Source organism: Taudactylus pleione, unplaced genomic scaffold (assembly GCF_031769625.1).
Source record: "Taudactylus pleione unplaced genomic scaffold, aTauple2 ptg000026l, whole genome shotgun sequence".
NCBI lineage: Eukaryota > Metazoa > Chordata > Amphibia > Anura > Myobatrachidae > Taudactylus > Taudactylus pleione.
The window spans coordinates 33477711-33493445 of record NW_028284428.1 but is presented as its reverse complement, the minus strand read 5'-3'; the positions used below and the strand labels follow the sequence as shown (position 1 = coordinate 33493445).

The window sequence follows — 15735 nt, the reverse complement described above, 5'->3', positions numbered from 1 at the left end:
GGAGTGTGCAAGGGAAGAGCTTACATACTAAGCTTGTGGCAGAATTTCCCACTGATTGACTTTGGCAGAGGAAAAAGCTGTTTGATGTGAGAAGTTCCAGTGATAGTTTCTGGGTTCTGCTTTTGCTTTGTCATTTTGTGGGAATGGCTTTCTGCACTATATATGTAATACAGTAGATAGCTGGCTAAACACAGAAGTTGAATGGCAGAAAGGATCTAATTGCTCCATCTATGTTGACTATCATCATACCAGCTTCACTTTTTTCATTATTTATTTCTTATTGAAGTCTCTAAAATGTCCTTATACGTAGCTAACATGACGTTGGTGCATGTATACTGCATACTTTCCATACTGTATGTACAAACGTTGGCTGGCATAGACTATAAGTTGAGGAAACATAATTAGTTACAGCTGGGCCATCAGTTTTGAGCCCATTGTATAATTACTATACTATGCCTATTTATAATATGATTACTATACTATGCCTATTTATAATATGATTACTATACTATGCCTGTTTGAAGACGGGGGAGATTTTTGCACAATACGGGCGTGATGCTGAATGGAAATACAGCCGTATCTCGCTGACATCTGTAACTGCGCATGCAACAGAAAAAGCAAACGCTACTGAGCATGGGCCGGACCGTCCATTTGCACATGGTTGGAGATCGCAATTGATCAGTCACCTGACTGACCTCTCTTTTCGTTAAATGGATGTTTCTGGGAGACAACTGGGTGGAGACCAAATAGAAATAGACAAATAGAATGTAAGCTCTCACGAGCAGGGACCTCTTCCCTCAAGTGTTTCTCTTTACATTTTCTTCTACTCTCTACTCCCCATTAGGGCACCTAACACGTGACTGCCAAATCCCGGCTGCTCATTGTGAGTGCTTTAATCGCTATTGCAGCAATGTATATAAATTGTGTCCTTGTCCTGCACTGTAATGTACTGTAAGTTACTTGTTTCTTGTTCACTTATTAGTTCTATGTACTATGTTAGGCGCTGCGGAACACTTGTGGCGCCATATACATAAAGGATAATAATAATAATAATAATAATAAATACACTAAACTAATTTGTCCTTTAGGAGTATCATGGATCATGGTAGAGTCATGGATGTGTAAGCTGAAATCTGTGTTAATTTGTCGCATGGATAATCGCCATAGGTGGGCAGAAAGTTGCATTAGCTGCTGCGGCATGGAAAAGCAGTCCCAGACACATTCCAATTAGGCCCTATGGGCGGGATGTACTAAGCATCGCATCCGCATTGCGGTACATTCCGCTACTTATCGGGTACATACTGGCGTTAATAATGCCTTTATGTACTTAGAATTGCGATTCTAATTGCAAAGGACAGCTCTCCCGATAAGAGCTCTCCCGATAAGAGCTGTCCTTTTCAATAGAGTGACAGCTGGGTGTATGACCCTGAAGTCCCTTTGCGCATGCACTGATATGACGCGTGCGCCGCCGGGATGTTGGGTGGGATCCGATTGGATCCCTCTCAGAGGAAAATGCAGAAAGAAACACATAGGCTTCAATTGGGTAATACCCACCAATCTAAGCTCCGGAATTTATCGCATTTTGAGTTTTGGCCGCATTTTTGCCCTTAGTACATCCCAACCATTGTGTCTTAGTAAACTCACACACGTGATTTCCAACAGATAATGTAGCAATGTTTTATTTGTTATGTGCATTTAGCATGCTCAGCGTTAAGACACTTACTTCATTGATGCTGATCTCAGCTTCAACATATTGTAAACCTTTCTGCAGGATGGAGATAAGAGCTGCAGGTGGCACTAGTGTCCCATTGATGTTTGACTGGCTGATGTGGCTTTCAATACCGAATGTGAACGCAGAGTGAGAGAAACCTGAAAATTAGGAGAAGAATTCATGATATTATCCAACACACAACTGTATTAGGAAAGTAACAACATCCTGTTGGCAAAACAGATTTATAATCAGTCACTTACTGAGCTACAGGTTAGATGCACCATAATATATTTTACAGTCTCATTTACAAATGTGTATCAATAGCTTATAAAATTCATTAAATGTATGTGACTATTTTATATCTGCTTATTGCCAACGGGCACTTTTATTAACATTATGTTAGATGTCAATGATTATGGCTTTGAAATAATTGTGTCTGCACAGGAAATAAGAACATAATTATTTACAGCATTGGAATTGATTTACGTCTCCTGATGAGATAAGACTGTATATAAAATCTTCATGGGATATGCACTATTTGCCATCAGCCACGTGACCCGTAGAGTTGTGCAGCACAGGTATAAGTTAGGCATTTAATAGAGTCATCTGCTTTGGTACGTGGCGCAAAACTGATGCCAACAACATATTTCTAGAAAAGTCTTAGGCCTACTTCTTAGCGTTGACTGTGTTAAATCAATGGCCAATTGTAAAATCCACGGATAAAAGAGGCACAAGAATTAGGCTGCTACATTGCAAATGCTGCTTGTAACCATGTTTTCACAAGTATGCTGAGTTTCTGCTTCAAATTAGCAGTTAGAGCGCAACATTTTATATGACATGAATAGATTAGCTGGCAGGGCACGATCATATGTCAATATGGCTAAAGGCACTGATCTACCTCATTTCACTCCGCATACAAAAATTAGATTTGATTCTGCGGTACCAGAAATTTAAATGAGATTTAACGGATGGGAAGGAGGAATTGGTGAGGCTGTTCCCAGATTTGCAGCTGGCCATAAACCTTATTGTTAACCTGTACAAAGTACATACTTTCAATGGGAATCAGTCTATACTTTCCAGTTGCCCTCTAAATAGGTAACTGCATCATATTTACACTAGGGATGTGCAGGCTCAGATAGGTTCAAATTTGCATGGCGAGTTCGGATTTTTCCCTCCAAAAATCGGGTCTCAGAAAGAGGCAAAATCTTTCATGGACAAACATCATCTTCCATGGACTTTTGTCCAGGAATGTTGATGTTTGTCCATGAACCACGTCTTGCCTCTTTCTGAGACCCAATTTTTGGAGGGAAAAATCCGAACTCGGCATGCAAATTCGAACCTATCCGAGCCTGCACATCCCTAATTTACACCATACTTGCCTACTCTCACAGAATGTCCATGAGACTCCTGAATTGGAAGTCTCCTGCAATGACAGAAGAGTAAACAACCATCTTTGTATCCTGCCCACATCCCCACTTCATGATGGCTCTAATCACAGCACTATGCAGTGGGAGCTGGGCACATAAAAACGCAAATCGTGTCATCACACCCCCCCAACGTCAGAACTGGACCTATCAAAAGTAGGCAAGTACAGTGTGATTTCCTTTACTGTACAAAAACCCACAAAAATTATTGTGACACATTTCCAATATCGTTTCAATATCTTAACTTATTTAAGGTGCAGATAAGGTTTACCGAGCAAGGCCGAGACAGCTGGGCACATCCTTAGGATGTGCTGGCAGCCCGCTTCTTGCTCCTCCGGTGCTTGCTGTGTAACGTCATGACATCACGTGCGCCGGGGGCAGTGGTGCCAGACCAGGTTGGTTTTAGTATAAAATAAAAAACAACTAATTAAGAGATTGGTAATAAACAAAGAGAGCTGCTTGTTATTTACAATTAGGTGCAAAATACAATGCAGGCATGCAGGTCTAGTGGCTCATAAATGAGCCGCTATCATCATCCCCAGTTTCAACAAATACACAAAATAAATATTGTGGGTCTATGGTGGAAGGCTGATCTGCTTAAAATAGCATTTTTCTGAGCCGCCCCTTCTATTGGAAGTAATTATATGTCTGATTTTCTTATGAAGCCATTCTTCAAGAATAACATGTTCTTATGTTTTCATTTGCATATTTCTTGTACAGTGTATAATCTGAAACCACACTGAAAAAGCCCTGCTGTGCGATTTGTGAGAATAACATACAAATTAAGGGAAGAAATAATTTACAGTGAATTGTTGCTAAGAGTGATTTTGATTTATATATATATATATATATATATATATATATATACTAGGGGTGAGCGGGTTCGGATTTCTGAAATCCGAACCCCCCCGAGCCCCCCCGATCCGAGTCCGATCCGAGTCAGGCTCGACTTTTCCCGCCTGGATTCTGAAATCGAGGCAAAACGTCATCTTCCCGCCTTCCGAGTCTCGCGGGTTTTGGATCCTATATAAGGTACCCACGTCGGCGCCATTTTCTCACTCGGCTGTGGACAGTGAAGAGGGAGGGTGGGAGTTAGGGCTGTGTAGTGTAGTGTAGTGTTGCTGTTGTCCACTACTTCAAAGTCCATAGGGGCTGGCTGTGTTGTGCTGTGCTGCTGTTGTTAATAGGGGCTGTGTCCACTACTTCAAAGTCCATAGGGGCTGGCTGGACTGTGTTGTGCAGTCAGTTCTCCATAGGGGCTGTGTCCACTCCAAAGTCCTGTGCAGTGTCCCAGTCCTAAAGAGGTGCTGTAGTGTTGTCCAGGGGGTGCTCTGTCCATCAGGGGTGCTCCCCCCAAGTGCTAAAAATATAATATATTTTCTGTGTTTGTGAATTGTGTGCGCAGTAGCCGCACGTGCATCAACAAAGTAGTGCCAAGCGTGCGCCTGTGTCATAAGTAAAGGGCCGGCTGGCTTGACCGTTAAGGGTGCTGTAACCCCCGAAAGTACACTCCAGTCCAAACCAAAAAAAAAATTATTTTCTGTGTTTGTGAATTGTGTGCGCAGTAGCCGCACGTGCATCAACAAAGTAGTGCCAAGCGTGCGCCTGTGTCATAAGTAAAGGGCCGGCTGGCTTGACCGTTAAGGGTGCTGTAACCCCCGAAAGTACACTCCAGTCCAAACCAAAAAAAAAATTATTTTCTGTGTTTGTGAATTGTGTGCGCAGTAGCCGCACGTGCATCAACACAGTAGTGCCAAGCGTGCGCCTGTGTCATAAGTAAAGGGCCGGCTGGCTTGACCGTTAAGGGTGCTGTAACCCCCGAAAGTACACTCCAGTCCAAACCAAAAAAAAAATTATTTTCTGTGTTTGTGAATTGTGTGCGCAGTAGCCGCACGTGCATCAACAAAGTAGTGCCAAGCGTGCGCCTGTGTCATAAGTAAAGGGCCGGCTGGCTTGACCGTTAAAGGGTGCTGTAACCCCCGAAAGTACACTCCAGTCCAAACCAAAAAAAAATTATTTTCTGTGTTTGTGAATTGTGTGCGCAGTAGCCGCACGTGCATCAACAAAGTAGTGCCAAGCGTGCGCCTGTGTCATAAGTAAAGGGCCGGCTGGCTTGACCGTTAAGGGTGCTGTAACCCCCGAAAGTACACTCCAGTCCAAACCAAAAAAAAAAATTATTTTCTGTGTTTGTGAATTGTGTGCGCAGTAGCCGCACGTGCATCAACAAAGTAGTGCCAAGCGTGCGCCTGTGTCATAAGTAAAGGGCCGGCTGGCTTGACCGTTAAGGGTGCTGTAACCCCCGAAAGTACACTCCAGTCCAAACCAAAAAAAAAAATTATTTTCTGTGTTTGTGAATTGTGTGCGCAGTAGCCGCACGTGCATCAACAAAGTAGTGCCAAGCGTGCGCCTGTGTCATAAGTAAAGGGCCGGCTGGCTTGACCGTTAAGGGTGCTGTAACCCCCGAAAGTACACTCCAGTCCAAACCAAAAAAAAAAATTATTTTCTGTGTTTGTGAATTGTGTGCGCAGTAGCCGCACGTGCATCAACAAAGTAGTGCCAAGCGTGCGCCTGTGTCATAAGTAAAGGGCCGGCTGGCTTGACCGTTAAAGGGTGCTGTAACCCCCGAAAGTACACTCCAGTCCAAACCAAAAAAAAAATTATTTTCTGTGTTTGTGAATTGTGTGCGCAGTAGCCGCACGTGCATCAACAAAGTAGTGCCAAGCGTGCGCCTGTGTCATAAGTAAAGGGCCGGCTGGCTTGACCGTTAAAGGGTGCTGTAACCCCCAAAGTACACTCCAGTCCAAACCAAAAAAAAAATTATTTTCTGTGTTTGTGAATTGTGTGCGCAGTAGCCGCACGTGCATCAACAAAGTAGTGCCAAGCGTGCGCCTGTGTCATAAGTAAAGGGCCGGCTGGCTTGACCGTTAAAGGGTGCTGTAACCCCCGAAAGTACACTCCAGTCCAAACCAAAAAAAAATTATTTTCTGTGTTTGTGAATTGTGTGCGCAGTAGCCGCACGTGCATCAACAAAGTAGTGCCAAGCGTGCGCCTGTGTCATAAGTAAAGGGCCGGCTGGCTTGACCGTTAAGGGTGCTGTAACCCCCGAAAGTACACTCCAGTCCAAACCAAAAAAAAAATTATTTTCTGTGTTTGTGAATTGTGTGCGCAGTAGCCGCACGTGCATCAACAAAGTAGTGCCAAGCGTGCGCCTGTGTCATAAGTAAAGGGCCGGCTGGCTTGACCGTTAAGGGTGCTGTAACCCCCGAAAGTACACTCCAGTCCAAACCAAAAAAAAAATTATTTTCTGTGTTTGTGAATTGTGTGCGCAGTAGCCGCACGTGCATCAACAAAGTAGTGCCAAGCGTGCGCCTGTGTCATAAGTAAAGGGCCGGCTGGCTTGACCGTTAAAGGGTGCTGTAACCCCCGAAAGTACACTCCAGTCCAAACCAAAAAAAAATTATTTTCTGTGTTTGTGAATTGTGTGCGCAGTAGCCGCACGTGCATCAACAAAGTAGTGCCAAGCGTGCGCCTGTGTCATAAGTAAAGGGCCGGCTGGCTTGACCGTTAAGGGTGCTGTAACCCCCGAAAGTACACTCCAGTCCAAACCAAAAAAAAAATTATTTTCTGTGTTTGTGAATTGTGTGCGCAGTAGCCGCACGTGCATCAACAAAGTAGTGCCAAGCGTGCGCCTGTGTCATAAGTAAAGGGCCGGCTGGCTTGACCGTTAAAGGGTGCTGTAACCCCCAAAGTACACTCCAGTCCAAACCAAAAAAAAAATTATTTTCTGTGTTTGTGAATTGTGTGCGCAGTAGCCGCACGTGCATCAACAAAGTAGTGCCAAGCGTGCGCCTGTGTCATAAGTAAAGGGCCGGCTGGCTTGACCGTTAAAGGGTGCTGTAACCCCCGAAAGTACACTCCAGTCCAAACCAAAAAAAAATTATTTTCTGTGTTTGTGAATTGTGTGCGCAGTAGCCGCACGTGCATCAACAAAGTAGTGCCAAGCGTGCGCCTGTGTCATAAGTAAAGGGCCGGCTGGCTTGACCGTTAAGGGTGCTGTAACCCCCGAAAGTACACTCCAGTCCAAACCAAAAAAAAAATTATTTTCTGTGTTTGTGAATTGTGTGCACAGTAGCCGCACGTGCATCAACAAAGTAGTGCCAAGCGTGCGCCTGTGTCATAAGTAAAGGGCCGGCTGGCTTGACCGTTAAAGGGTGCTGTAACCCCCGAAAGTACACTCCAGTCCAAACCAAAAAAAAATTATTTTCTGTGTTTGTGAATTGTGTGCGCAGTAGCCGCACGTGCATCAACAAAGTAGTGCCAAGCGTGCGCCTGTGTCATAAGTAAAGGGCCGGCTGGCTTGACCGTTAAAGGGTGCTGTAACCCACAAAGTACACTCCAGTCCAAACCCAAAAAAAAATTATTTTCTGTGTTTAGCCGCACGTATATATCAAATCGATATAACATAAATGGAGGACCAAACTTTCTCCGATAAAAATAAAATAGAGAAAGATCAAGAACCACTTCCTCCTAGTGCTGAAGCTGCTGCCACTAGTCATGACATAGACGATAACATGCCATCAACGTCGTCTGCCAAGGCCGATGCCCAATGTCATAGTAGAGGCCACATACAATCCCAAATGGCAAAGTTCAGGAAAATGACCTTGAAAAAGACATTTAAATCAGCTGAAGAGAAACGTAAACTTGCCAATATGCCATTTACGACACGGAGTGGCAAGGAACGGCTAAGGTCGATCCCTAGTATGTTCATGACTAGTGGTTCAGCTTCACATGACGATGGAAGCCCTCCTCCCACTAAAAAAATCAAAAGAGTTAAGCTGGCAAAAGCACAGCGAAGAACTGTGCTTTCTAAGAAGATATCACAAATCCCCAAGGAGAGTCCAAGTGTGGTGGTGGTTGCGATGCCTGACCTTCCCAGCACTGGACGGGAAGAGGTGGCTCTTTCCACCATTTGCACGCCCCCTGCAAGTGCTGAAAGGAGCACCCACAGTCCACTTGCTGATATGCAAATTGAAGATGTCACTGTTGAAGTACAACAGGATGAGGATACTGGTGTAGCTGGCGCTGAGGAGGAAGTTGGCGAGGAGGATTCTGATGGTGATGTGGTTTGTTTAAATCAGGCTCCGGGGGAGACAGTTGTTGTCCGTGGGATGAAAAAGCCCATCACGGTCATGCCTGGGCAGAAGACCAAACATTCCACCTCTTTGGTCTGGCAATATTTCTATCCAAATCCGGACAACAACTGTCTTGCCATATGTACCATATGTAAAGGTGAAATAAGTAGGGGTAGGGACGTCAACCACCTAGGAACATCCTCCCTTATACGGCACCTGCAGCGCGTTCATAAAAAGTTACTGTCAAGTTCAGAAACTTTGGCTAAGACCGTAAGCAGTCCAGGGACACCTAAATCCCGTTGTCCTGTTGTATCCAAGCGCCTGCAAACCACACCGTCAACTCCCTCCTCGTCAATTTCCTCCTTAGTTAGGATCGGAAGTAGTCCTGCAGGCCATGTCACTGGCATGACTGACTCTCCTATCCGGGATTCCTCCGGAGGATCCTGCATTGCTACGCCTACTGCTGCCGCTGCTGCTGTTGCTGCTGCTGGGAGTCGTTCATCATCCCAGAGAGGAAGTAGGAACACCACTACTTTTACTAAACAATTGACCCTCCAACAGTCCTTAGCGAGGAGGATGAAGTACGACAGCAGTCATCCTGAAGCAAAACGTATAACTGAGGCCTTGACTGCTATGTTGGTGTTAGACGTGCGTCCGGTATCCGCCATTAGTGCAGTGGGATTTAGACAATTGATGGAGGTAGTGTGTCCCCGGTTCCAAATCCCGTCTAGATTCCACTTCACTAGGCAGGCGATACCGAGACTGTACAGAAACGTCAGAAAAAGTGTCCTCAGTGTCCTGAAAAATGCCGTTGTACACAATGTCCACTTAACCACGGACATGTGGACAAGTGGAACAGGGCAGACTAAGGACTATATGACTGTGACAGCCCACTGGGTAGATGTATCACCTTACGCAGCAACAGCAGCAGCGTCACCAGTAGCAGCATCTCAGAAATGCCAGCTCGTTACAAGGCAGGCTACGCTGTGTATCACCGGTTTCAGTAAGAGGCACACCGCCGACAACCTCTTAGAGAAACTGAGGGAAATCATCGCCCAGTGGCTTACCCCACTTAGACTCTCCTGGGGATTTGTGATATCTGACAACGCCACCAATATTGTGCGGGCATTACATCTGGGCAAATTCCAGCACGTCCCATGTTTTGCTCACACAATAAACTTGGTGGTGCAGAATTTTCTGAAAAGCGACAGGGGCGTGCAGGAGACGCTTTGGGTGGCCCGAAAAATTTCTGGCCACTTTCGCCATTCAGCGACTGCGTGCCGAAGACTGGAGCGCCAGCAAACACTCTTGAACCTGCCCCGCCATCACCTGAAGCAAGAGGTTGTGACGCGGTGGAACTCAACCCTCTATATGCTTCAGAGGATGGAGGAGCAGCAAAAGGCCATACAAGCCTATACATCCACCTATGACATAGGCAAAGGAGGGGGTATGCACCTGACTCAAGCGCAGTGGAGAATGATTTCCGTGTTGTGCAAGGTTCTCCAGCCCTTCGAACTTGCCACACGTGAAGTCAGTTCAGACACTGCCAGCTTGAGTCAGGTCATTCCCCTCATCAGGCTTTTGCAGAAGCAGCTGGAGAAAGTGAAGGAGGAGCTAAGACGGAGCGATTCCGCTCGGCATGTGGGACTTGTGGATGAAGCCCTTCATTCGCTTTGCCAGGATTCCAGGGTGGTCAATCTGTTGAAATCAGACCACTACGTTTTGGCCACCGTGCTCGATCCTAGGTTTAAAGCCTATGTGGTGTCTCTCTTTCCGGCCGACACAAGCCTGCAGAGGTGCAAAGACCTGCTGGTGAACACACTGTCAGCTGAAGCGGAACGTGACACGTCAACGGCTCCTTCTTCATTTTCTCCTGCAACTGGGGCTGCCAGGAAAAAACTTAGGTATCCTAAGCAACCCGCTGGCGGTGATGCAGGGCAGGCAGGACCAAGTTTGGACATCTGGTCCGGACTGAAGGACCTGGCAACAATTTCTGACATGTCTACTGTCACTGCATATGATACTGTCACCATTGACAGAATGGTGGAGGATTACATCGGTGACAGCATCCAAGTAGGCATGGCAGACAGTCCATACCTGTACTGGCAGGAAAAAGAGGCAATTTGGAGGCCCCTGTACAAACTGGCTCTATTTTACCTGAGTTGCCCCCCCTCCAGTGTGTACTCCGAAAGAGTGTTTAGTGCAGCCGGGAACCTTGTCAGCGAAAGGCGTAGGAGGTTGCTTCCACAGAATGTGGAGAAGATGATGTTCATCAAAATGAATTATCAGCTCTTCCAGGGAGACCAGCCTCCAGAAGGTACAGAGGGACCTGTGGTGGTGGATTCAAGTGGGGACGAGTTAATACTTTGTGAGGATGAGGATGTACACACTGAAGAGGGTGAGGAATCGGTGGATGAGGAGGATGAGGATGACATCTTGCCTCCATAGAGCCAGTTTGTGCAGGGACACATTAATTGCCAGCTTGTTTTGTGGGGGCCCAAACGAACCAATCATTTCAGCCACAGTTGTGTGGCAGACCCTGGCGCTGAAATGATTGGTTTGTTAAAGTGTGCATGTCCTGTTTATACAACATAAGGGTGGGTGGGAGGGCCCAAGGACAATTCCATCTTGCACCTCTTTTTTTTCTTTGCATTATGTACAGTTTGGGGCCTAGTTTTTCAAACTGCCATCCTGTCTGCCACTGCAGTTTCACGCCTAGATGGGTCACGTGTTTGTGCCGCCCACTCGTGTCGCTTAGCATAGTCATCCAGCTACCTCGGTGCAACGTTTTGGACATAAAAACACTATTGTGAGGTGTTCAGAATAGACTGGAAATGAGTGGAAATTAAGGTTATTGAGGTTAATAGCATAGGAGCAGAAAAACCTACAAATTCTGTGATTTTAGCTGTTTTTATGCTTTTTAAAAAAAAAATACAGATCCAAAACACAAAACCCAGAACCCAAAACACGGAAGGGTGGTTTTGGCAAAACCAATCCAGATCCAAAACACGAAGAAAGATCCAGATCCAAAACCAAAACACGAAAAGTGGCCGGTGCACACCCCTAATATATACACAATTGTACCCTGATCGAAATTAGTCCACCTCACACAATTGCATGATGACCTAATTGCAGCTGTGGCGCACATGCTTGGCAAATCTAGCATGCATGTTGTGACGTACGAATGCTGCACCAACAAGAGAGAACAGGACCTGAAACTGTGGTGGTATGTATAAAGGATTGGGAGGGGGCGGGGATGGGAGGAACGGGAGTGGGGGCAGGGACAGGGGGAGCTGTTGAGGCGGCGGCATCTGTGGAGAGATTCCAGGTACATTTGTATATACAGCAGGGCCCTCTTACCTCTATGTCTGTCTGTTATTACCCTGTTTTGTTCTATCAATGTTTCCAATTGTAAAGCGCAACGGAATATGCTGCGCTATATAAGAAACTGTTAATAAATAAATAAATAATATATATATATATATACATACATACAGTCAGGTGCATAAATATTGGGATATTGACAGAATTTTCATATTTTGGCCTCTATTCACCACCACAGTGGCTTTGAAATGAAACAAACAAGATGTGCTTTAACTGCAGACTTTCAGATTTAATTTGAGGGTAATTACATCCAAATCAGGTGAACGGTGTAGGAATTACAACGGTTTCTATATGTGCCTCACACTTTTTAAGGGGCCAAAAGTAATGGGACTATCAACTCAAAAGCTATTTCATGGACAGGTGTGGGCTATTCCCTCGTTATTTCATTATCAATTAAGCAGGTAAAAGGTCTGGAGTTGATTCTAGGTGTGACATTTGCATTTGGAATCAGTTGCTGTCGACTCTCAATATGAGATCCAAAGAGCTGTCACTATCAGTGTAGCAAGCCATCATTAGGCTGAAAAATCAAAACAAACCCATCAGAGAGATAGCAAAAACATTAGGTGTGGCCAAATCAGCTGTTTGGAACATTCTTAAAAAGAAAGAACGCACCGGAGAGCTCAGCAACACCAAAAGACCCGGAAGACCACGGAAAACAACTGTGGTGGATGACAGGAGAATTATTTCCCTGGTGAAGAAAAACCCCTTCACAATAGTTGGCCAAATCAAGAACACTCTCCAGGAGGTAGGTGTATTTGTGTCAAAGTCAGCAAACAAGAGTGAATATAGAGGGTGCTGAATGGAGGCCAAAATATGAAAATTCTGTCAATGTCCCAATATTTATGCACCTGACTATATGTATACCAACCGATAAAAATACGCTTTTATGCGCCAATAGTTTCCATCCCCCTGCTCTCAAAAGGGGCCTTCCTTACTCACAGCTATTGAGGGTTGTAAGGATTACTTCCCACAATGAGGATCTTCCTACGGCACTTCAGGAAATGGGACAAAAGTTTATACAGAGAGGATATAGTAGACGTGAAGTTAATGAAGCAATTGACAAATGTATGGCCCTCAAACGAGAGGAACTGTTAATCACTAAACCGAAAAAAGAGTTGGTTGATAGGATATTATTCCCAACAACTTATTCATTATCTTCTGGCTTTATCCGCAAAACTATACTAAAGTATTGGCACATTTTGCAGGCCGATCCAATCATTGGGAAGGATTGTGTCAATCCCCCGTTGTTTTGTTACAGAAGAAGCCGCAATTTAAAAGAACGTCTTGTCTACTCTGATATTAGCCCAGGTGTCAGCACCAATTCTAATTGGTTGTCTTTACAAATTGGGGCACATAAATGTGCCAGATGTGTGAATTGTCGCTATTTACTCACTGGAGACAGATTTTGCCATCCCATTACGGGCAGGACATTTTTTTTAAAACATCGTATGACATGTGAGTCTAAATATGTCATATATGTGATCCTGTGCCCATGTAATAAACTTTATGTGGGCAAAGCAATCCGTATGCTGAAGGAAAGAATCGGGATGCACAGATGTTCCATAAAAAAAGCCACCAATAATATTGATACCAGCACACTACCTGTGGCTAAACATTTTTCTACTTGTGGACACATGATCAAGGACTTTAGATTTATGCCAGTGGACCATATACCACCCTCACGAAGAGGGGGTGATAGACATCGCTTATTGTTACAACGTGAATGCGAATGGATATATAAGCTCAATGCAATGTCCCCGGCTGGCCTCAATGAGGAGTTATTATTTACCTCGTTTATTTAAACACTTTTTTGATGTGTTGATGAATGTCATTTATGTATTTCTTCTAATGTTTTTGATTCTTTTTGGGTATCATGTAGGTGGCATGTAGGTAGCTTAAATTAGTGATAACGTTCTCATCATCAGATATTGGCACCACGATACTGTCGCTTGGTTTATGTATACTTTTCTATATTTTTTTTATGTTTACTTCCTAATTTTTATAGTTTTGTATATACATATGACCTTCTATAGATCCGATTTATGCCTTTTAGCAATTTGGTATTTATCTAGATTAGTTGTTATAACCAGTAATTCAGCCCCAATGGCTGAATAGCTTATAATACGTTAGTGTTTTCATTAATATACATATATTTATCTAATAGTAATTATATTATCTGGTCATGTTTCACACCCCTCAAGGGGTTAATTTTTGGGATTGTATATATTATATGTTATTTGTTTAGTATGTTATCTGTTTGTGTACGTGCTGTCGTCTTGCCAACCGGTTAACTCCCCCTTGAGTGAGCCGAGACACTCCCCTTGCTTCTTTTGTAGGCTATACTGGGTTCCGTCTGACCGGATGTTGACAAGCGGCGTTCCCGTCGCGTCACTTCCGGTTCAGCGGAACTTTCACTGAGTCCTCCGGAAACAATGGTGTGTACATTGGTTCGGTGTGGGTGATGTTTCCAGCTGATGGCACTTGACGATCGCGTGCACACGGACAGGTGAGTATGATGTCCATTGATTACTTGTGCTATATTAAGCCTCATTTATACAGTACATTGTTAAGGCTGACCCTTGAAAAAGGCTATATGTGCCGAAACGGCCCGTCGGGATGGCCGGTTCTCATCTCTTGTTACACTGCCTGAAGTTTCCAGTTGTGGATGAGTACTAATGACTTTTTTGATGATGGCTTTTTTTTTATATGTTTTTTCTATTAAAAATTCAATATGCTTGATTGATACATATATGGTGGTGTGCTGGTTCCTTTAGTTTATCCTGGTGGGTAAGCTTTTGGTTCTGTTGCTGGACTTATGATTACCTGGCACCCACAAACATCTACTTGAAAGTGTGTGCGATCTGAAACTTGGATCTATATATATATATGTTTCAAGTATATGCTGCATGCTGAAGATGTTAATTATTAATCTGGAAGATCTAACATATATTTTTTGTTATGAAGTTTATTATCACAGAACATTTATCTAGACTAAACCCTAATTAACCAATGAATTATAGTTATCATAGCCACTTTTGACTCTAATCTAAGTCCAGTAAAGTAAGGAATGGAATTGCCACAACAAAACTGCTTTATTCAATATATATGTATCCTTTAGAATAGCTCTCACGAGCAGGGCCCTTATCCCTCACGTACTTCTCATTTCCTTATTTATACTTTCATTTACTCCTAACTCCCTAACGGGTTGGGTACGGAATACCGGATGTCGGGATGCTGCTGGTCAGAATACCAACAGCGGCATCCCGACAGGCAGAATCCAGACACCCATAGGAAGTCACGGTAAGTATTTTTCTAACCCCCTACCCTAACCCACCCTCCCAGGTGCCTAACCCTAACCTCCCCCCTAGTGCCTAAACCTAACCTCCACTTCCCCGTACCCTAAACCTAACACCCCCTCCCCAGTGCCTAATCCTAACCTACACCCCTAGTGTCTAAACCTGACCTCCCCCCTTCCCACACCCTAATGCTGACATTCATTACCCGATGCCTAACCCTAACTCTCCCCCTAATGCCTAAGCCTAACCCCGCTACCTAACCCTAACCTCCCCCTAAGATGCTGGAGGGGTTGTAGTGGCGAGGGCACTTTTTTGCATATCTGGTGGACTTGTCCCAAACTAGCCAGTATATGGCAGGAGGTTGTTAATCTCCTCTCGCACCTCTTTGAGACCGCGATTCCCTCTGATCCTCAGCATTTTCTACTTTCCTTATATCTGCCCTCCCTATCCCGATATCAGAATAAGTTATGCCGACACAGAGTCTTTGCTATGACCTGCCAAATTGCAGCGGAACTGAAAAACCCTAATCCTTCTCCAATGCAGACAATATTATCACGTATCTGGTATGTCTACAAGGTGGAATACATGACCGCTTTATTACGCAATACATCAAAATTTTTGGAGAAAATATGGTCCCCTTGGTTGACACACCAAAACATTCCCTCTCCATTCAACATTTAATAATATTTTTTTCTTTACCATATTTAGATTGAAAGAGATTTTCCTACTTAGAGTCCACCCACCCTTCTTTCCTCTTATCTTCTCTAGTTCTTCTTGTGGTTTTTCTC

The 15735-nt window shown here is 44.4% G+C and overlaps 1 protein-coding gene across 2 annotated transcripts in view; it reads right to left on the bottom strand.

The window, feature by feature from the left end:
- TBL1X (transducin beta like 1 X-linked) overlaps positions 1–15735 on the bottom strand; it is a 360692-nt gene that overhangs the window by 47956 nt on the left and 297001 nt on the right. For both annotated transcript variants that reach the window (XM_088451544.1, XM_088451543.1), the window contains one exon: positions 1724–1869. In XM_088451544.1, the coding sequence (XP_088307670.1) occupies positions 1724–1869 (146 nt within the window). The remainder of the gene's footprint in view (positions 1–1723; positions 1870–15735) is intronic.